Raw genomic sequence first — 22,905 nt, 5'->3', positions numbered from 1 at the left:
GTGGACGATACGTTGGGTTCAGCTCAATGGAGCCAATGGCAATTTACACTAGTGGAGGATGAGGCCTATTGCAAATCCATCTTTTGATGTACATTCAAGAGGGGAATATACATCAAATTCTCTAGGTAACTTTTGTTTGTTCATATGTTTTTGTATGTCAAGCATGATTTTCACTTTTAACCATTCAGATTATTCAAGTTTTGCATGTTTTTTGCATGTGCAAATAAGTAGCCCCCAACTAATGTGGAGGATCTAGATGAAAACCCTATTGGATTTAGGTTGTGCACATCTTTGTTTAGCTCTCTGATCATACTAGTCTTGAGTTAAACAGTCTTTGACCATTGTGGTGTGATTGGGGAACAAAAATGACCATTAAACCTTCCCCTAGCCCTCCCATTCTCATCCTTTCCTGCAGGTACCCAGCCCCCTGTGCAGCCCCACTCTTTCTACTGCTTCAAGGAATAAAGGAGAACAATTGCTGAGACACAAGTTTCAGCTATCTGTAACAGTGCTGTATGGCTGCGAGTTGGAATGATATCAGAGAACAGTTCCGATCCAATGTGATAAGCATTCTTGATGCCTTTTAGTTTCCTGCCTTATGGAAGGAATATAATGCTTTTTCAAGAATAACTATTTTGGTGAAGAAATGGATAGCAAAAGATTTAGCACAATAGCCAAGCCATTTTGCTACATAAGTGTATTTCCTTGTGGCTCAAAATTAAAATGTAATTTCAGTCTCTCTTTCATTGTTATCAGCCAAGTGGAAAAGGTCCTCGTCTACCTGAAGTATATTGTGTCATCAGCCGGCTAGGTTGCTTTGACTTATTTTCCAAGGTAAGTTTCCTTTTCCCTTCCCCCCAATATTTCACTTAATTTGACTACACACTGAGAAATGTCTATATTAATGAACCAAACACACCGAATTTTTTAATTTGATGGGCAACAACAGCATTTTACATTTAGACATTTCATTATTATTGGGTACATCAAAGAATGTCTTATTGCTGCTGTGTCTGAAGCAAATCTTGATTTGAAAAACATCTGGGTGTTCGTATGCATTGGCTGCCTGAGGCTTTTTTCCATTGTTTTCTAAAACTATTCTCTTCTGACCTGTAATTCTTGGCATGCATGTTTGAAATGATGGGCCAGTACCACTTTTACACCAGTACTCCCCCATTGGAGTAATGAGGTCAAGAATCAAGATTATTCCATAAGTGGATTCTATTGTAGTGGGATATTTCCATCACAAGAAGTTGTGTTAACAATAATAATCTAATTAGAAGGAACGAATTTGACACCAAAGTTGCATCATACTTTGATCTGGTTTACTTAAGGAATAAAGTTCCTAGTACAGAAGTTGCAAGACAATAAACAGCTTATTCAGGCTGATTAAACACTGAAGTAAGGCTGAGGCATTTGATAGTCAAAGAAGCAGCTGACTCAGAGTGTACTCCAGTACCACAAACATTCTTTTTACATTCGACAAAAGGATATTCAAATAAAAGAAAGCAGTCAGAAGTATTTTTCTTGCTTGATTAGAGTTTGAAATGTCCAGGCTGCTGCCAACGTAGTGCCTCTAACATCCAAGGGCACATCCTGTACAACTTCAGTGAGCATTTAATCGTGACAGAGCCATACCAACCAGGATTTTAGTGTGATTTGTGAGAGGACACTGATATTTCTGACTTTGAGTGAATACCCCCTCCCTTCCCCCCCCAAAATATACAATCCCTGGTAGCATGTCGCACAGTTTTCAGCTCATCTGTGAATACAGTGTTGTGTAAATGATATGTCTGTTTGCAAGGAACTCATCACTTTGACAGTCAGAGCTAAGGGAGTTTTACAGAACTTAAGACCAAACTAATAATAATAATTTATTTATTTATTTACTGAATAAAGTTTTGGTTGTGAGGTTAGTTTTTGGATTTGATATAATCATGACATTTTACGTAATTCACACGATCTAATCATACAGAATGTTATCTTCCATATAAGCATGTTTTGAGCTTCACAGGATAAAACTTTGATTAACATGAATCAAGCTTTAAAAAAATCAGATGAAAGTAGTTAATACCAGTCCTGCTTATGACGTCTTATAAAAAGGTCAAACCAAAGGGTTGTTCCAATAGCCTCTTGACATAACTGGTGTCTAAATAAAGATGATTGCAACTGATGCAGAAACACTATGCTGGAATAGGTGAATAGAGGTAACAAAGTTTGTGAAAGCTAATGATACAGAGATATGTCATGATACTCTTCCTTCTCTTTGCTGTTGCTATCTAACTTTGATGATGGCCCAGTTCTCTGAGGTTTTTGTGGGGAAAAAGATGACGCAGATAATACAAAATTGAACATTACAATACCTTGCTGCCAGCACAATAGCCAAAAATATCAGTCAAGATGAAGACATGAAGTGTGCACAGGTCCACAGAGTGGAGAGTTTATGCCAGAAAATACCAGAGATGGGACAGAATTGCAAAAATTCTGTTTGCACATTTGTGCCCAAACCTTTCATTTGCTCACGTAAATGGGCATTTGATGCAAATTAGCTAGTCATATATGAAACTGCCTGATTGACATATGCAAATAATTTCATTTATGTGAGCTTGCATATCATTTTAATGTGCTCACTTAGTGGCTGGCTGAAAAGTTTACCCCAAATATCAGTTTCCTCCTTATCAGCCATATAGTTAAACTGTAGTGAGGGTCTGTTTTTTTCTCTCACTTGTACTAGTTTTACACTGGTAGAATTCCATTGGCTTCAATGGGAGTGATTCCCAAGTGATCATGGAAAGGAAGAAGGCAAACACTGGTGACATTAGGGACATTTCGCCTAATCCAGAAGTTTCTATTTATTCCTGGTGTGGGTAGAACGCCCATTGAATGTATAGGCTCGGCCCACTGTTAGGGAAGAGCTACTCACTTCTTCCTGCTAATGTGATCACTGAGCCATTGCGTCTGGTTCACACAGAAATAACTAGTCTTAGTTGGAGATTACAGACTCAACTCCCACTAATATGAGTTTGAATTGAAGGTATTCAGCACCTGGCAAGATGGGGTGCTACAGCCCTGAATCAGCTCTTAAATGAAAAAAAGAAGAGTCCGTTTGTAGTACCAGTTTGTAGAACAGATTTGTTCCTGGTGCAGATTAAGATTCTTAAGAGAAAGTGAGAACATCCCTTTTTCCTAGTTTGTAAAAGCAAAACCAAGGTGCCCCAATTGGTAAAACTATTGGGAAGGAGGAAAGTTATCATGACGGTGCACTTAGCATAAGTAGACAAAACAGGAAACTGCAGCCTTCATATAAAAACGTGACGGGAGAGAGACTACTGAGACATTAAACTTTGTACATTACTTAGTTGAGAAGCAGAAAAAGCCCTTTGTTTTTGATTATCTGCATTATTTTAATTCCCCTTGGAGCCCTCTTTGTTCACTGTGGCGATATCTAATTAAAGACAGATTTGAGAACCACAGATTTCCTCACTCCCAAACTCAGCCAGTGCATGCAGTCGTGGTCTTGGCAGATGTTTTTGTCCATTTTTAGACTCATGAGATGTCTTTGTCCAAATTTTCTTTATTTTAAAAATATATATTATTTGTATTGTGCTGGCAGTCAGGATCAGTGTCCCACTAGACTAGGCATTGTCCAAACCCATAACATGACACAGTCGCTCTCCCTAACAGCTTTCAGTTGACTGTATCTAATTTAAAAGTATGTGATTTGTTTCATTTATATTTAGCATATAATGCCAACAATGTAAAGAATCACTTAGCACCGACAAAAAAGGAGACCAGTGTTGACAGCAACACAAAGGTTTGCCTAGGAGATACTACAGCTCAGTCTACACTAAAAAGTTAAGTTGACCTAGTGACATAGTTCAGGGGTGTGAAAAATCCATACCTCTGCGCAATGTAGTTAAGGCAGCCTAACCCCTAGTGTCGGCAGTGCTAGGTCAGCAGAAGAATTCTTCCATCACCTAGCTACCATCTTTTCAGGGAGGTGGATTAACTACAGCAATGGGAGAACCTCTCCCAATCCTGTAGTGAGTGTCTACACAGAAGGGCTACAGCTGTGCCGCTCTAGCGGTTTAAGTGTAGATGTAGCCAAGGGAACAGAAGGAATAGTATTACGTCAATGCTACTTAGCAACTGGGTTGGCCTTCAGTAAGGAGCTTCTCTAATCTGGAATGAGCGGTTGTCACCCAAGCAAGTTACTTTAAGAACGAAATTAACATAAATTTTTATGATCACCCCCCCACACTCTCATTGACTTCAATGGGAGCTGCAAGTACTTGGTATTTGTTAGACTCACCATTCCTGTTGCAAAGAGGGCGGGGAGGCAACGCTCCAGTTAGTGCCTTTGTTGGCTTTTGATGTCATTTAGCTATTATTGTAACTCTCCAGCTTATAGTTAAGTAGCTTTTCCCATTCTGTTTCAATGGAAAGCATTTCCAACAGTAACAAGGGAAAGTGCCTGGCTTCGACAGACTAACTATTGCGTGGCCCATTGCTCATGAGTAGTGGTTAAAAGATCAGTCTTCCAGGTCAAACCACTAACTGCTTTAAAGCTTGCTTTCCCCTCTTCTTTAGGTTTATCATCATCATGTTCTATTTAATATGGGAAAACTTTGCTATGGTCTAATTTATGTTGGCTTGCGTGAATAAAATGAGAAGAAGAAGAGAAAAACAATCCTCTGAATCTATAAGGACTTCCATCTGTTCGGTATACAGCTAGATTGTCTATTCTGTGCCATGTCAAATGGAAAATGACATTAGTGCAGACATCCTATGTAAAGAGTAGGGCACGCTTCACAAAACCCACTCAGGGTCAGCTGTGTTTTGAACATAGGGATTGTGAAGCGATCACTGTCTCCTCATTTCAGAATCTGAAGCAGGAAACGCTATATACAATCCGAATATGTTAAACTGAGGTCCTGCAGTCATGGAATCCCATTTCACTTTTCTTAAGAGCAAAGATGTCAACCCTGATGTCCTGGCCAAAGTCCAATTCTGCCAATCACATTCTGTCTCTCCGGAGTCTCCCTACAGTTACCAGTGGATATGTTATTTTTTCCTTACCTTTCTAAAAACTGCTTTGAAGTGTGACTGGCGTAGAATGCCTTCTATGCTCCGTCCCAGAGGTGGCTGCATTTTATCAATAGCTGACATGATCTCTCTCTCTCTCTCTCTCCATATTCAGCCTTCAGTTACACTCATGCAGCCCCTCTGATTCTGCTGTGACATTAATGGTATTGAACACGTGCACATGAGGGGAGAATTAGGCATGTAGTCTGGTACATGTTTGGGACAGAAGATGCTTTAGAAATGTATGTTGTTGTTCTGATATGTTCTCTCTTTCATATTGGACTGTGATGGATCAGATCCTGGATGAGGTTGAAAGGAGAAGAGGCATCTCTGCTGCCCTGGTTTATCCATTTATGAGGAGTCTGATGGAGTCTCCTTTTCCTGCCCCTGGAAAGACAATCAAAGTCAAGACTTTTCTGCCTGGAGCTGGAAATGAGGTAAAAAGCTACTGCAAACCTTAAACCCAAAACCTAACACCGCCACTCTACAAATAATAAAAAGAAGCCAAAGAAAGAAAGATGAGGATGGGGGAATCATGAAATGTCACGGCAGGGTTCTGGAAAACAGCAGCATAATTACTATTCACAATAATTCCCTTTGATTATTATGAACCAGTTTTATGAAGAGGTAGATATTTTAATATGTTTGTTAGTTCTCTGGAACTTTAATAATAAAAACATATTTAAAAATTCCAACATTCTCCAAGTCCTTGTGTATTTAACAGAAGAGCTATGATGTAGCTAAACTTTATTGCAGTATTAGCAAGCTAGAAGTCATCCATAAAGTGTTTTCCATTATGACTGTATTCCACCAGATCAGGAACTTAGAAGTTATTAAGAGCATCATTGTTTAGAGATATGGAATTGGCTTAAGAATTTGCCAGCAGCATTTGGTGAGTTTTAAACATCAGTGTTTTGAAATAAATAGTCATTTACCTGACCCCCAAGGCAATGGCCTATATTTGGAACAGTAGGCTTTATAAAACATCTTATGGATTTTTAAAGAGTGTGTGCGTGTTTATTACAGAAACTCAGTTAAAAATGCAAGACGTAAAAGTCCAATGGAAACCTAATATTGTAGATTATGTGGACTACTACAGAATATCAATGTTAGTGTGTTTGTTAAAAAAAAGTCATTTTTAATTAGAGGGTTTGCCCATTTGGTGTGTCAAATTCTGCTGTGTACTCCTGGTGTAAATCCATAATAACTCCATTCATTTATTTGGGTGGACTAACTGTAGAATTATGGAGAATAGAATTTGGCTGAATGAATGGCAGAAAAAAAGAAGGTGATTTTCTTCTTAGAGTTCTGTTTTACTGTCAAGTTCTCTGCTTATTTTTAATTTTTACATCGGATCACATTTTCTGGTGACCTAAAGCCAGTAACTTCAGTGGTGTTACAGTTTGCACCATAATGTCTTTTGGGCTGAAACAAAAAGGGTTCCTTGTAACAGTGCCCTGTAAGGCACATTGAAGTCTTCAATCCTCACACTGTGGAAAGCATAAGGAATTCTGAGGGGCTGACTTTAGGAATAAAGGCAAGATTTCATGGTGCTTTCTAGATGCTAATGTATTTGATAACTGGCTCTGTAGTCCTGCCCCATTTAGCTCATGTGCCAGATCCCTTCCATGCAAAAATATTGATAATGCTAACCTTAATACGTGGAAACAAACATGTACAGTGAAGCAGGCAGCAGATCAAAAAGACTTCAGTTAGGCTCAACTTTGTTCTCGGTTACACAAGTGCAACCCCATTGATTTAGGTGGAATTGCACTGGCTTACTTGAGAACAGAATTTGGTCCTTCCACTGTAACATTTCTGGCATAAACGCAAACAGCAACTAACTGGGAAACAAACTTTGTATTCTTGCATAAAGAGCAGATAGAAGCAGAAGACGTCACCGATCACAGAAAATGTCTGTGGTGTTTATGAAAACTGTTGTGACTTGCAGTGCATCCCCAGCAAGATCATAGTGTTGGAAACTTAATAACTAGTTCCCAATGATTTGGCACATTTACATGACTTAACAAGCTTTCAAACACAATGCTGAGGAATGTTTTAAGTCTTAGTATTGGTCACCTTTATGAAACTTAAAGCAATAGGAGCTAGCATTTACCCCACTGGTAGTAGAAGTCAGGAAAACACGATCACTCAACAATGGTATGTTTGCTGATTTTTGCAGCAGTGGTAGGGTGGTGGATATGTGGTGTTACAGTGGGAGAATGTTTGTTTGCATATTTTGGGTTTCTAAAAAAATCTAATCACAAGATTTGACTCTACACAATATGGATGTGACCATGACTTTCTTCACTCCATGCATCTGAAGAAGTGAGGTTTTTTACCCAGGAAACCTTATGCCCAAATAAATCTCTTAGTCTTTAAGGTACCACCGGACTCCTCGTTGTTTCTTCTGTTTGTATCCTGTCCCTGAGCACAAAAGAACTGGTATCAATCCATTTCGTTTCCACTCTGCTGCTAACTGCAGTGTTGTTTTGGAGCAATTTCATAAGGGCTAATCCAGTTTCAAACCAATACCATAATGTTAATGGAATCTGGAACTATATAGCAATAAATTAGTGGTGGTTTTAGGACACACAGGAGGATGGGTAGTATCACAGATGATTATGGTCCTGGGGATGTGTTCTCTGAGATTTCAACCAGGCCTTAATCTACAAAAAATAATACGTATATTATGTAGAGTATAAGGAGTGGGGTCTTTTTTGGTCAAGTCATGTGCAGTATTTTCCAGCTGTCCATTTCCAATGAGTTTACCCTAGTTCCTCCAAGTGTCAGTAGGTCAGCAGCTGCTGCCCTGCCCTTCTATCTCTTTCTCTCCCTCCTTTGCACTCTCCTATGTGTTTTTTACCCTTCTTTGTTTTTCTGTCCACCGTCTTTGACGTCCCAGCCTAAACCTTGCTCACACAGGGCTGGATGTTAAAGGGATCGTGCAATCCCACAGGTTAAAATCTTAGATGAAGAAATCAACCTAATAAATCTGCGGAAAGGGGCTCAGATATGAGGGGACAGGTGCAGGATGGAAACTAGGACAGAGTGGAACTTGTCAGATGTTGCCATTCAAGCCATGATCCTGACTCCCCAGAAAAAGTTTTTTGCCTTATGCTGCTGACACAGTCGATCTGCCCATTTTCAAAGTGGATGTTTATAAAGCAGGACTATTTCCTCCTAGCAAATGATACCTGATTTACTGCACAGAGAGTTTCTTTCTGGGAGGCAGATAAGATTTGCAAGCGTAACCTAGTGAGGAGGTGTGCAATAGAATGTTGCTCTGGAATGTGCATCTGCTTTTAGTCTCTCTCTGCAAAGGAGAGCGTGAGAGTGAAAGTCCCCTCTCTCCTCAGAACAGGCAACGAGATAGTTCATGCCATGTGGCCTATGCATGGATGAAAGGCATCTGAAGAGCTAGTGAAGCCTGACCAGTTAACCTCACTTACATTTCTCTGTATGCATTCAGGTGATAGAACTTCGGCGTCCAATGGACTCGCGTCTGGAACACGTGGACTTTGAATGTCTTTTCAAGTGCCTTAGCGTACGACAGATCATCAGGATCTTTGCTTCCCTTCTGCTGGAGCGACGCGTGATCTTCATAGCAGATAAGCTCAAGTAAGTGGCAAAGGAACTTTAACTGTAACATATTGTTGGAGCCAGCATTGTCTAATGATACAAAGGGCATTCAGAGATGGAGAAAGGGACTGCTGGAAGTCAGGTTTCTCCCTCCACAGACTTGCGATGAGGTACTAAAATAACTCCTGCTGATTCCAGTGGAAGTTATTTGTAGCTTGCAGTTGCCGAATAGAAAAGCTCTGTTACTAGCTGCAAGCCACTTAACATGTCTCTATCTCAGTTTCCCCATCTGTAAAATGGGGATAAAAACATTTACCTATCCGTGAATAATCTCTGCACTCATAAGAGCACAGTCCTGCCCTCGTGCTTCGCTCAAGCAGGGGAGAAGGCCCTAATTAACAACACTTGGCACTTACATAGCTATTTTTCATCCCTAGATCTCCAAGCTCTTTACAAAGATTGGTAACATCATCATTTTACAATGGAGAAACTGAGGCATGATATCAATTGAAGCTCACGTTTTCATGAGTTCACTAAGTTTGAGTGCCCAGCTTGAGACCTGTTTTCCAGATATAATGAGCACAGACACCTACAGTCAAGGGGACCTCTGAATATCAGGCCTTAGTAACCTTAAGAAGAGTCCCAGAAATTGAGGCACCCAAAATCAGCGGACATTTGCCAAAAGTTACAGAATGAGTCAGAAGCAGTTAGGATAGAACCGAGGTCTCCTGTCTCCCAGCGTCCATGCATAGTCACTAGACCAGAACAGAGCTCAGCTATATATTCTGTAGTGGCTAGGCATGCAGAACTTCCATTAGGTTAGTGCTGTGAGAATTGGATGTCTCCTAAAGATATACACTGATTCTCATATACGTAGGGATATATCAGACTGCCTTACCAGTAGATTAACAAGTAGTTACAGTGACATCTGGATTTTTAACACCTGGGTTAGTTGAAGACTTTGCTGTGTTGGTCTAGTTTAGTGGTGTAAGCGTGAGCCTTAAATTACCTAGATTCTTTGAAAACAAAGGTTCAGATCCCATTAAGATCAATTCATCTGTTCCTTTTTATGTAAAGTGCTGCCCAGTTTACTGTCTCAAGAGACCTTTCAAAGGAGATTGTTAAGAACAAGGTCTTGTCATTTGGACATTAAAAATCTATGACACTTATTTGTATGTGGAGAGGTTTGCCACAATGTCCTGAGCCAAAATTTTCCTTCTCTGTGTTGCGCACTGGCAATCTGTTGGACTGCTACCTTCCACCCCAGAAGTGGGTGCATTTCAGCAGTGGTCTTTGCACATCATTTATGGAGTACTTTTGGAATGAAAGGATCTATAGAAATGTAAAAAAAAAAATTCTGTATTACTTTGCTATATTTTACCCCACAACAAGAATGTTTGTGTCCTTCCCCTCTGCACTGGAATTTAAGGAGCATATTCACATAATAGCAAAGATGCTTAGATTAGAAAAATACCCCAGTATTGCTAAAACTTTAATAATAGTGACAATACTTTTCACTTAGCATCTTCAAAGCATTGTACAAACATTAGTTGAGTTTCATAAAAATGCAGTGAGGCAGGTAAATATTGTTAGCCTCATTTTACAGAGGAGGGAATTGAGGCCCGGAGAGATTGAATGACTTGTTCAAGGCCATAAAGAAAGTCTCTGTTAGGTGCAACAGACCATGCTGCCTCTGATACTATCACTAAGTGCCCGATGTCTGTCTGTCTGTTGATTCAGGTACATATGCACTTCATAGAACCAGAAGGTTAATATTGCCCCAGCAGCTGGTTGAGATATTTTCCCCAGGTGCCCATACAAACTCTGAATCCGTTTCCTTGCAGAGGCTTTGCTTAAGGTTCAACTGTACCATTTGGGCACAGTCCATGAGTGGTGCTCCCTGCTACACCTCTTCAGGGGCACATCTTGCACCTGTCCTACCTCCTCCCTGCCTTCTTTGGGGCATGCGATCCCCCAAGGTGATAGGGAGGGAGCAGTCCCTGTGTTCCCCAAGCTCAGGGATGGCAACTGGGCATAGCCCTTACAGAGGCCCTGCAAGACGGAGGGGATGTCTTGTACCTCCCTCCCACATTGTCTCCCATTGGGATAAGGCCCAATCCAGCCTTTCGTTAGATGCAAGTGTCATCAATGCCAGCACATGTAAACATTTTAAGCGAGATATTTTCAACCATAGCATGCTAAATAATAAAAAATGGCAAATAAAAATAAAGACCTCCATTTATTACACTCAGGAACATCCAGAATCCCTTAAAAGGACCTAAAGGACTGTACGGGTGGTTGAAAACACAGATGGATCTAGCCAAACAAACTCTGCTAAGTGCTTTATCAGCCTTGTCCTTCTCTGAATGATTGCCAGGAATAATAGCTGCACTTTGTGGTCGCCAGTGTATATAATAGCAAAAATACTTGGCATAGTAAAAGCTTTACAACCTTTGGGGGATAATTTCTTAGAGCTGTGGACCCTTTTCAGGTTATAACATGCCTTCCTTAGCGGTATGTCTTGCTGTCTAGAACAACATGAAGATTTTATTAGATCACTCGTCCTGTCGGTAACCCTTAGACTGAATGACCATTCAGAACGATTTAATTCCATGTAAACCCATGGTGAAGATTGTTCCACTGTCCAGGGTTTCTCCATTCTTTTCAAAGACTGTCAGTCACATCATTGATATCAGTGGCAGGTGGCTTTGAAAATGCATTTTATGTTCCTTCTGGCTGTTTTTCTACAGTGTGATTAATTATATTGTTACTAAATAATTTTGTTTTGCTGGTTATATAACAATATTAGTGGACACCATTCTCAGAATGACACACGTCCCCCTCCATTACATAATGCGTGGGGGGCCTCCCACAATTTGCACAGAATGGCGCTGGAGCAAATGGAGGGTACAGGGTTCAGTGAAGTATTGTCTCCATTCTGTAGCTCCCCAGGACCCCTGTGCATATGGACCTGATCCTGCAAGCCACTGAGAACCCTCAACCCCATTGACTTCAGGTGCCCCTTGCAGGATCGAGCACTAAATCCACAACAGGGAGGCGTTTGGTGAAGGAGGCATGGCCTAATTATGCGGGGTTGAGATTCTTCTTAGCAGATGCAAAACACGCCTCAGGCGGCACATGACCAGGATTCATCATTGAATTTGATCCACTGGTTGTATCATTAGCTTCCCTGTCTTGGGCTGGGTACTGATGGGAGTGTGACGTGAATGCTGATCCATGCTGGGAAGCAGCCTCTCTGTAGCATGCTTTTCGTGGAAGATTGGCCTAACAAATGGGCAAAATACCTCTGCATACCACCTAGAGGGACAGACACATTGAAGTCTCTTCTGAGGGAGCCAGTGGCAGCTTGGCATGGAAGACATCCATGCTGTCAGTGCTGGCGTAGCTAAGGACTGTGTGGAGGGACCAGATTTTGCACAAGAGATCTACAGGTTTAGTCTGGAGTTTCCAATGGAAGCTCAACCTCCTTGCATGTGGCATGCCATGGCTGTTACATTAAGGCCCCCTCAATCCCATCAGACCCACAACATGAAGGCAAAAAGAGAGCCCTGCCTTACAGAGGTTTTAACTGGATAGAAAGCTGCTGTGTTTCCTTTTGGCATATTACATGCAGAGCTGGGAGGACATGGCCAAACAGAAATTAGAAATGAATAATACCCTCTCAATGTTGTTTGGATTTATATTTACCTCTGTCCCACACAAGCCTATAGTAACTCTGTCTATGTAAATTACTGGTCAAAATGCAATCCGTGCTCCCTGTTCTGTTATGGATTGTTGGTTTTGTTACATACCTCATTTGGGATTTTTGGCATATATTCGAGTCATAGAGTTTGACTGGAGGGGACCACCAGATTATCTAGACCGACCTCCTGTCCATCACAGCTCACTAAACATCACCCAGCACCTGCTCACCAAGGCAAAGTGTTACAGCCCTGGGGGGGCTAAACTATTATGTGCCACAGACAGAAAACAGAATGAATTGAGGTGCACCAATGCCCAAGGGCCCTGAAGTAGCAGGTGATTTATTGAGTGAGATATACCCAGATAACCCTAGCAAGTGAACGGCTCCCCACGCTGCAGAGGAAAGCCAGTGTCACTCATCTGGACGATGAAGACCTAAGACTTTGGGTGGCTGCCACATTAATGAGGATGGACTGATTCAGATCCATTGACTATTGTTGATTGCTCGGGGAATTGATGCCCTCACAGCTGTGCCACTCCACCCATTGCAAAGCAAAGATTTTCCCTGTTACTTTATTTTGTGCAACTTTTAAGTACTCAACAAAAAAAAAAAAAAAAAAAAGAGAGCCAGAGGTAGTGTGGATAAGGCCTTGGACTGAGAGTCAGGGGACCTGCGTTTTATTCCTGGCTCTGCCACCAACCTGCTTTGTGACCTTATTTGAGTAACTTCACCTCTCTGTTCTCCCTGCCACTCTGTCTGTCTTGTCTAATTAGATTGTAAGCTCTCTGGGGCAGGGACAGATTCTTACTAGCACAATGGGCTCTGCTCTCAGCTGGGGCCTCTAGGCGCTATGTAATATAAATAATAATGAGAGACCTTTGACAAAGGCCTGGGGACAGAGACAGTAAGAAGTGGATTTAAATTCAATACTTACTAAGGTTTTCATGGCTTAAACTGGGATGAAGTCTCAGATGAAACACTCTGAGCTAATAACTGCACGGTTTGGACCCTACTCTTGTCTGACGTGAGTTTTGTTTATGGGCACCGCTGGTAAAGCTGAAAGAGGTTACCAGTAATGTGGAAAAAAAATTGAAACATCTTATAGGTCCAGTCAGTAGGCCCAAGAATCAGGGCAGGAAATTAAAGAGATTTTATAAGGGTTTGATTTCTTCATGGACCGAAAAATCTAGGTTAAAAAAGAAAATAAAGTTGAGGGTTCAGGCTTCAAACAATGAAGCCTTTTGTGGCTGGCTATTTAATGGGTCTCCAAACAGCAAGTGATTTTACACATTATACAAGTTGGAAAAGCCTGGTGTAATGAAAGGAACTGAATTGTTACTAATGGTTTACACAGTGCCCAAAGTATATATATGGTGCTTAGTAGACAAATAATACTCATCTCTGCCCTGAAGAGCTTACAATCTACAGCATAACAAGGGATGACATTAACAATGAAGAAACGAGGGTGAGAATTTTAACAACATTATGTGGTTGCCTTGGTTAGTTATGCATGTTAGCATTTAGGGTTTTTAAAAATGGGTTATTTGTTTATAAATTAAACTGTTCAGCTGCAAGCAGCAATACAAATAGTGGACATAAATTTCTGCAGCAGTTTGTGCACATTTGAAAATGAATTTCAGTTTAAAACTGCCAGCAATTTTTTGTGTTTGCATTCTACAAATATTCAAGTGATCAAGCTTTACTAACACAAATACTTACGAAGAGGGAATCTAAGTTCCAATTACTCAAATATCTGTTGAAAGCAACATTTAGGTAGGATCTCTGATTGTATCATGTCCCCCCTCACCATCCTCCTTCAAATCAAATTACTTCCCATTCCAGTGCCCTTAAAGTTGTGAGCGCCTGTTTATGCTCCCAGAACTCTGCCTAGCACTGGCCCTGATACACCCCAGATGGGTCTGACTACTTCTCCATCTGTAGCTGACAGGAGCAAAGCCCTCTGGGACATGTTTGCGAGCCTTTGAGAAAAGCAGGCAACATATGGACAATAAGTGGATTCTTGGGCTCGCGGGACATCAGTGTTGCTACAGGCAGGGAGGTAGCAAAAGAAAATAAATACAGGCAAACAGTGAAGAAAAATTTCTTTGTTTCTTTAAGCTTTGTATTGGGAGACAAACTTATGTGGACATTTTGCGGGGGTGACATGTCCAGGCTTGGGAGAAGAACCCCACACACACCTTTATTCTGAACCTTTGGAGGGAAGAAGGAAAGAAAACCTTTGGGCATGTTAATGTCCCTTTGTTACTTTTCCAGTTTTATAAACTGATCATTTGCTCCCGTTATAATTGCTTATATCTTAAAGTATCAGCCACACAGATGGTTTCCATGCCATGCTGCATGAATATGATCCAAAGTCCATGGAAGTCAATGGTAGTCTTTCCATTTATTTCAATTGACTTAGGATCAGGCCTATGTCCTCTGCTCCTCCCTTAGATCTAAGGGCTTGTGTACACAGTCATCTCTTTTCTAAGCTGAACAGTCCCAGCGTTTTTAATCTCTCCTTCAATGGGAGAGATTGTTGTTGCCCTTCTCTGTACCATTTTTGGCACTAATATATCTTTCTGAGATGGGGCAACCAGGACTGAATGCAGTATTCAAGGTGTGGGTGTACCATGGATTTATGTAGTAGCAGTATAATATTTTCTGTTTTATTATCTATTTTTTTCCTGATGATTCCTAACATTCTGTTGACTTTTTTGATGGCCACTGCACACTGAGCAGTTGTTTTCAGAGAACTATCTAGGATAACTCCAGGATCTCTTTCTTGAGTGGTAACAGTTTGGGTGGTCAGACCAGGAGTCAGAGTCAGGAGCTGAACCAAGAGTCAAAGCTGGATTTGGAGTCAGAGACCAGGAACAGATCAGGAAGACAGGAATCAGGTGAGAAGGCAGGGTCCAATTTAACAGCCAGCCAGGAATTTACCTAGTTACGTAGACAACTTCCTGTGCCTCCTTCTGGCTTAAATAGTGCAGCTGGACCAATCGATAGGGTTGGGCACTCCTCCAAACAGGACACTCATGGGCGGTGCCTCTGGTGGGACCAGGGTTCCATTAGTCAGCTCACTGGTTACTAGCAAGCCGCCAGCTGGTGGCAAGGATGCAAATGGTGCCTGTGGATTCTCACGGCCTTGATTTTTCTCTTAGTCTTTTCTGCATGTCTGAATCCATTGGTACAGTAGCCATGACACCAGACTGGAAGACAAATACTACAGAAAGCACCATGTTAGGAGGCAATGTGATCACAATCTACAAACACCTACCCAGGGAAAAGACATTACAGACCTTTTAATCTAATCGACAAAAATCATAACAACATCCAGGTTGATGTTAGAAAAAATCAAATTGGAAATAAAATACTTTTTTTTTTTTAAACAGTGTGGGTAATTTACAGATTACCAAGGGGGAGTGGTTAATTCGTCATCACCTGAAGTCTGTCAGTTGAGACTGGTTGTCTTTCTAAAATATATTCTCTAGTACAGCCACAAATTACTGGGCTTGATAGTGTTCCGACTCCAGGAATATTTCCAAAATACCTCTGAACAACATAATGATCCACAGAGGCCTGCCTACCAACATTACAAAAAGAAGGATTCTAGGTGGACTCCTCCTGAAGGTCGAAACAGCAGACTGGACTTCTACATAGAGTGCTTCCGCCGACGTGCACGGGCTGAAATTGTGGAAAAGCAGCATCACTTGCCCCATAACCTCAGCCGTGCAGAACACAATGCCATCCACAGCCTCAGAAACAACTCTGACATCATAATCAAAAAGGCTGACAAAGGAGGTGCTGTTGTCATCATGAATAGGTCGGAATATGAACAAGAGGCTGCTCGGCAGCTCTCCAACACCACTTTCTACAAGCCATTACCCTATGATCCCACTGAGAGTTACCAAAAGCATCTACAGCATTTGCTCAAGAAACTTCCTGAAAAAGCACAAGATCAAATCCGCACAGACACACCCCTGGAACCCCGACCTGGGATATTCTATCTACTACCCAAGATCCATAAACCTGGAAATCCTGGGCGCCCCATCATCTCAGGCATTGGCACCCTGACAGCAGGATTGTCCGGCTATGTAGACTCACTCCTCAGGCCCTACGCTACCAGCACTCCCAGCTACCTTCGAGACACCACTGACTTCCTGAGGAAACTACAATCCATTGGTGATCTTCCTGATAACACCATCCTGGCCACTATGGATGTAGAAGCCCTCTACAGCAACATTCCACACAAAGATGGACTACAAGCCATCAAGAACACTATCCCCGATAATGTCACGGCTAACCTGGTGGCTGAACTTTGTGACTTTGTCCTTACCCATAACTATTTTACATTTGGGGACAATGTATACCTTCAGATCAGCGGCACTGCTATGGGTACCCGCATGGCCCCACAGTATGCCAACATTTTTATGGCTGATTTAGAACAACGCTTCCTCAGCTCTCGTCCCCTAACGCCCCTACTTTACTTGCGCTATATTGATGACATCTTCATCATCTGGACCCATGGAAAAGAAGCCCTTGAGGAATTCCACCATGATTTCAACAATTTCCATCCCACCATCAACCTCAGCCTGGTCCAGTCCACACAAGAGATCCACTTCCTGGACACTACAGTGCTAATAAACGATGGTCACATCAACACCACCCTATACCGGAAACCTACTGACCGCTATTCCTACCTACATGCCTCCAGCTTTCACCCTGACCACACCACACGATCCATCGTCTACAGCCAAGCTCTGCGATACAACCGCATTTGCTCCAACCCCTCAGACAGAGACAAACACCTACAAGATCTCTATCAAGCATTCTTACAACTACAATACCCACCTGCGGAAGTGAAGAAACAGATTGATAGAGCCAGAAGAGTTCCCAGAAGTCACCTACTACAGGACAGGCCTAACAAAGAAAATAACAGAACGCCACTAGCCGTCACCTTCAGCCCCCAACTAAAACCCCTCCAACGCATTATTAAGGATCTACAACCTATCCTGAAGGATGACCCAACACTCTCACAAATCTTGGGAGAAAGGCCAGTCCTTGCCTACAGACAGCCCCCCAACCTGAAGCGAATACTCACCAACAACCACATACCACACAACAGAACCACTAGCCCAGGAACCTATCCTTGCAACAAAGCCCGTTGCCAACTGTGCCCACATATCTATTCAGGGGACACCATCACAGGGCCTAACAACATCAGCCACACTATCAGAGGCTCGTTCACCTGCACATCCACCAATGTGATATATGCCATCATGTGCCAGCAATGCCCCTCTGCCATGTACATTGGTCAAACTGGACAGTCTCTACGTAAAAGAATAAATGGACACAAATCAGATGTCAAGAATTATAACATTCATAAACCAGTCGGAGAACACTTCAATCTCTCTGGTCACGCAATCACAGACATGAGGGTCGCTATCTTAAAGCAAAAAAACTTCAAATCCAGACTCCAGCGAGAAACTGCTGAATTGGAATTCATTTGCAAATTGGATACTATTAATTTGGGCTTGAATAGAGACTGGGAGTGGCTAAGTCATTATGCAAGGTAGCCTGTCTCCCCTTGTTTTTTTCCTGCAAAACCCCCCCCAAGACGTTCTGGTTAAACTTGGATTATTGCTGTGCACATTGTAAGATGAGCTGTTGCCAGCAGGAGAATGAGTTTGTGTGTGTGGTTTTTGGAGGGGGGGTGTGGGGGGGGGGTGAGAAAACCTGGATTAGTGCTGGAGGTGACCCACCTTGATTATCATGCGCATTATAAAGAGGGGTTTCAAAGGGGGATGGGCTGTTGCCAGCAGGAGAGTGAGTTTGTATGTGTGTGGGGGGGGGGAAGGGTGAGAAAACCTGGATTTGTGCTGGAAATGGCTCCACTTGATGATCACTTTAGATAAGCTGTTGCCAGCGGGGGAGTGGGGTGGGAGGAAGTTTTGTTTCATGGTCTCTGTGTGTATATAATGTCTTCTGCAGTTTCCACGATATGCTATGCATCCGATGAAGTGAGCTGTAGCTCACGAAAGCTCATGCTCAAATAAACTGGTTAGTCTCTAAGGTGCCACAAGTACTCCTTTTCCACTTACCTAGTGTTCATTTACAATAGTCGGGCTGTATTTTCAGAGTGGATAAGGAGGTAAAAATAAAAAAATTATAACACATGTCAACCTGGCTATTATAGATAACCATCGTGTACGTGTTCCTCCTTCTGTTAGAACAAAGGGAGATGATGTGCAGTGTATTCACACCAGCATCGCTGGACAGCTTGGCCGCTGGTCAGTACCGAACATTTCCTTTTACTTTCCCAGTCCAGTCAAAAATGATGAGGCAAGCATGACAATAGTTAATCTGACCACGGAAAAGCAAATGCATGCCAGAAACCTGTTTTCTAGGGAGCATTTGCTGTGGCTGATCACCAAGCGTAGCTTGACAGCATTTTGCACTTTCTCAGTTCAGAGAGCAGATTAAAGGAGACAGACTCAGAACCTAAATAAATCCTCTCTTTGTATCTGTCAGCCTTGATCTGATATTAAAGCCAGAAGTTGACCATTATTGTCTTGGAGTAAATTGTTCTTTCTTTCTTTCTTTCTTTCTTTCTTTCTTTCTTTCTTTCTTCTCAACTGCATTGGAGAGGAAGAGATTTAGAAACACCATACCCACTGTCCACCAGAAGGATGCATAATAATTCAAAGATTCTAAGGCCCGAAGAAACCACTATGATCATGTAGTCTGATCTGCATAGCATAGTACGGTCACCAATTCTGGTTGGATGTATTCCTGGAGGTTTCATCACATGACATAAACTTTACTTAAAGATTAATCTTTAATTCCTGGAGTCTTCAGGACAATCCTGGAGGGTTGGCAACCCTAACCATAGGCAAATTTCACCCAGTAATGCCTGTAGTGGAAGAAATTCCCTTTCCTACAAGAGACATGGATGGAACATATTTCATGGCTGGAATGTCAAGTTCTCTTTTAAGTAATGAGAGTCTTTCTATTGACTACAATGGGAGCTGGATAAGACCCCCATGTTGTCAACTTGCTTAGAGCCCAAGGCTTACTGTTATTTTGCATAAAATAGAGAAGTTTGCAGCTTCCCTCATCTTCAATATGGAGATGCACCCCCTAGAGTCTTCCCAGGTCTCTGTTACCTGTCCCACAGCCTCTCTAGTGTAGTTTTTGAAAGATTTTTGATGTTACAATTCTCTTTGCTTTGTGGAGTAGCAGTGACTACAAATACATATATGCACCAAACTGGTTCAAATTAATCTCAGAACCATCTGATAATTCCTTTCATATTAGATATAATTCTTTTCCCTTCTGTAGCTGCAACTCACCAGCATCTCCTTTCATTCTCTCCTACTTATCCCAGATGGTTAGTATCCTCTCACTTTATGCTATAAATATAGCTGCATTCCTCATTTGATGCGGTGTGTATATGGACATCACTGCTTTTTGCTGTAATGTGTCAAATGCATAGGTCCCTGTATGTGCAGCTCAATCCTGAAAGGTGCTGAGTGCTGGGGTTGAGGGTTTTCAGCGCTCTGTGAAATCAACCTTAAGTGAGCTAATAGAGGAGACATGCCAAACCCATGAAAAAAACCTGCAGAAATTGGGCCTGTTTTCGGCTTAATTAGCTTGTGAGTTGCTTGTTGGCTAGTTTTTGGCTTGTAGCTTGTTGCTTGTTGTAGCTTGTTGGGGTTTTTGTTGTTGTTGTTTTTTCTGATCGGCTTCTGGCAAGCAGGGACAAGGGTGGGAGAGAGTCAGGGGTGCACAGCGAGCCCACCACAGTCCCAGATTGCACACCAGGGGGATCTGGTCACAATAGAGTGTGGCAGCTCTTAGGGATTGGCTTATTTTGGCCTTGTTTTGAAATGGGATTAGCTTGATTTTTGTCTTATTGTGAAGGTTGGCGTCCTTATTACCATGTGAAGTTTGGCAACCGTGTAATAGAACTGCTCCTTTAGTTTTGGAGTGAGAAATTGTGCACTTGAATTCCCAGGCCTTCTTATGGTGCACTTATACTGCACCCATTCTGGATTCTGACCCATTCACACTAGCACTCAGATACTGTGCTGATGGGTGCCAATATAAGAACCTAGATAGCTAAATAGACATTGCAGTTAAATAGACATTTCTCAGAACACGTATGTCAGGTAGAAGAGACTTTAAGAACAAACTGGGCTTTGTAAATACCTTGCTTGTTTAGGATTCAGCAGCAATCAGAGGAAAGCAAGCTGTTAATGACATTTTAATGCCCGTATGAATTTTGATAGTATAATTACAAAAAACAAACTACAAAGAGTTTAGTTTGTAGTTTTGTTTCTCTTTCCTGCCCCTCCTCCTGTTCCAGTGGACATTTAGTCATGTCGTTTATTGAGACTTTGGCGACAGCTCTACAGTGGGAAAACCTCATTATCTCATTTGTGATTTGTAAAACAAAAATCTTCCCCTTCTCCCATAATGGGAAAGAGATAGGAAGTGGGCCTGTTTTCTTTAGGTAGTAGTCTTTCAGTGGATTGGTTATTAGTGCAGTAATTGTGTGATGATAAGTTACAGCATTTTTCCAACTTGCCCACTAATCCCCCGTGACTTTTTGCAAAGATTCCATTTTCATCTTTGGAATGGATCTTTTTTCTCCTTTGTTATTGATCCCAGCTAGAGAAAAGAAAACCTTCCTCCAACTTTCCAGTAGTGATTCTGTTAAAAGTGCGGTGATCACCAGCTGATCTGACAACATCAGTGTGTGTGTTAACAACAATTATAGGGTCTGAAGGCCCAGTATGGAAGAGTGGTTTGTAGTTAACAACCCTTTCGGGTTATCGTAGCCAAAACCACGACTGCTTTTGTTATGTATTTATGCTAGAAAACTATCCTACAGAAAGAATCTGGATGACTCCGTGGAAGCTGGGGATAACTGTCCACTTATGGAATCCTTTTTTAAAAAACCATCCAACAGACCATGAGCCGGTGACTATGTCCAATGGACAATTTCATGCCAAAAATTCCATGTGCTTGAGCTTTGTGCAAAGTACAGTTGGATGCCAGAGCCTTGAAGAGCCAAATCTCTATTTCTGAAGAACCATTTGTATGTCTCTCTCTCCAGAGGCATTTATGTATCTTTCTTGCACATTTTTTATTACAGAAGCAAGAGATGATGCCTTGGTAAAACCACATTCCCCTTTAATGAAAACTTTTCTCTGTTTAATTTTAAATAGTTAAGTACTTTAAAACCACTCAGAGTGAGAGGTTTTCTGACATTTTCATATCTGTCGCTACCAATTCTTTATTCTGTGGGATATGACAATAAGTTGTGTCCCCAGCTACGAATGTGTTTATTGCTGGATGCCGCTAATGCTTGCTGTGCCTGGGTGCCTGGAATGGGCCACACTGAGAATGCCACACACAGGGCAGCCTGCAAGAAATAGGGCAGACAAATCCCCAAAGCTGGTGGTTTATTCTATAATTAGATTCGCCAAGCCAGTAACAAGAGCTTCTGTAGTACCACACTGGTTAATCAGAAGCTAAACACAGTCCCCTTTAGGCATTCCAGCCCTTGGTTCCCATCTGGACAACCAAGTCTAATATAGTGAGAGGTTATTGAAAACCCATTTCACCATATGTGAGGTTCTCACTAATCCCAAAGGATCTGACACTTATCCCCAAATCAATATGTATCTCGGATCTTACCCAAATATCACACTGTCAGCCAATTCTTAGTAAACTAACTAAAGATTTATTAATAAAAGAAAATAAGAGAGTTATAAATGGTTAATAGATCATAGACACACAAATGATTGCAAAGTCCTGGTCATAACAATAAAGGGAAGGGTAACCACCTTTCTGGATACGGTGCTATAAAATCCCTCCTGACCAGAGGCAAAACCCTTTCACCTGTAAAGGGTTAAGAAGCTAAGATAACCTCGCTGGCACCACACCAAAATGACCAATGAGGAGACAAGATACTTTCAAAGCTGGAGGGGGGAAAACAAAGGGTCTGTCTGTGTGTGTGATGCTTTTGCTGGGAACAGATCAGGAATGCAGCTTCATAAGTCCTTAAGTTAGTAAGTAATCTAGCTAGAAATGTGTTAGATTTCCTTTTGTTTAATGGCTGGTAAAATACGCTGTGCTGAATGGAATGTATATTCCTGTTTTTGTGTCTTTTTATAACTTAAGGTTTTGCCTAGAGGGATTCTCTATGTTTTGAATCTCATTACCCTGTAAGGTATTTACCATCCTGATTTTACAGCGGTGATTCTTTTACCTTTTCTTTAATTAAAATTCTTCTTTTAAGAACCTGATTGCTTTTTCATTGTTCTTAAGATCCAAGGGTTTGGGTCTGTGTTCACCTGTACAAATTGGTGAGGATTTTTATCAAGCCTTCTCCAGGAAAGGGGGTGTAGGGCTTGGGGGGATATTTTGGGGGAAGACGTCTCCAAGTGGGCTCTTTCCCTGTTCTTTGTTTCACACGCTTGGGGGTGGCAGCATAGGGTTCAAGAACAAGGCAAAGTTTGTAC

At 41.7% G+C, this 22,905-nt stretch overlaps 1 protein-coding gene across 24 annotated transcripts in view; it reads left to right on the top strand.

Moving 5' to 3' along the window:
• DENND2B (DENN domain containing 2B) overlaps window positions 1-22,905 on the top strand; it is a 290,322-nt gene that overhangs the window by 228,230 nt on the left and 39,187 nt on the right. For all 24 annotated transcript variants that reach the window (XM_043547895.1, XM_007057107.4, XM_027819487.3 and 21 more), the window contains 3 exons: window positions 757-834; window positions 5,382-5,522; window positions 8,558-8,706. In XM_043547895.1, the coding sequence (XP_043403830.1) occupies window positions 757-834; window positions 5,382-5,522; window positions 8,558-8,706 (368 nt within the window). The remainder of the gene's footprint in view (window positions 1-756; window positions 835-5,381; window positions 5,523-8,557; window positions 8,707-22,905) is intronic.

The sequence above is a fragment of the Chelonia mydas genome, chromosome 6 (genome assembly GCF_015237465.2).
Source record: "Chelonia mydas isolate rCheMyd1 chromosome 6, rCheMyd1.pri.v2, whole genome shotgun sequence".
Lineage (NCBI taxonomy): Eukaryota > Metazoa > Chordata > Testudines > Cheloniidae > Chelonia > Chelonia mydas.
Note: the sequence above shows the minus strand (reverse complement) of the source record. Positions and strands in the feature narration are given on the sequence as shown.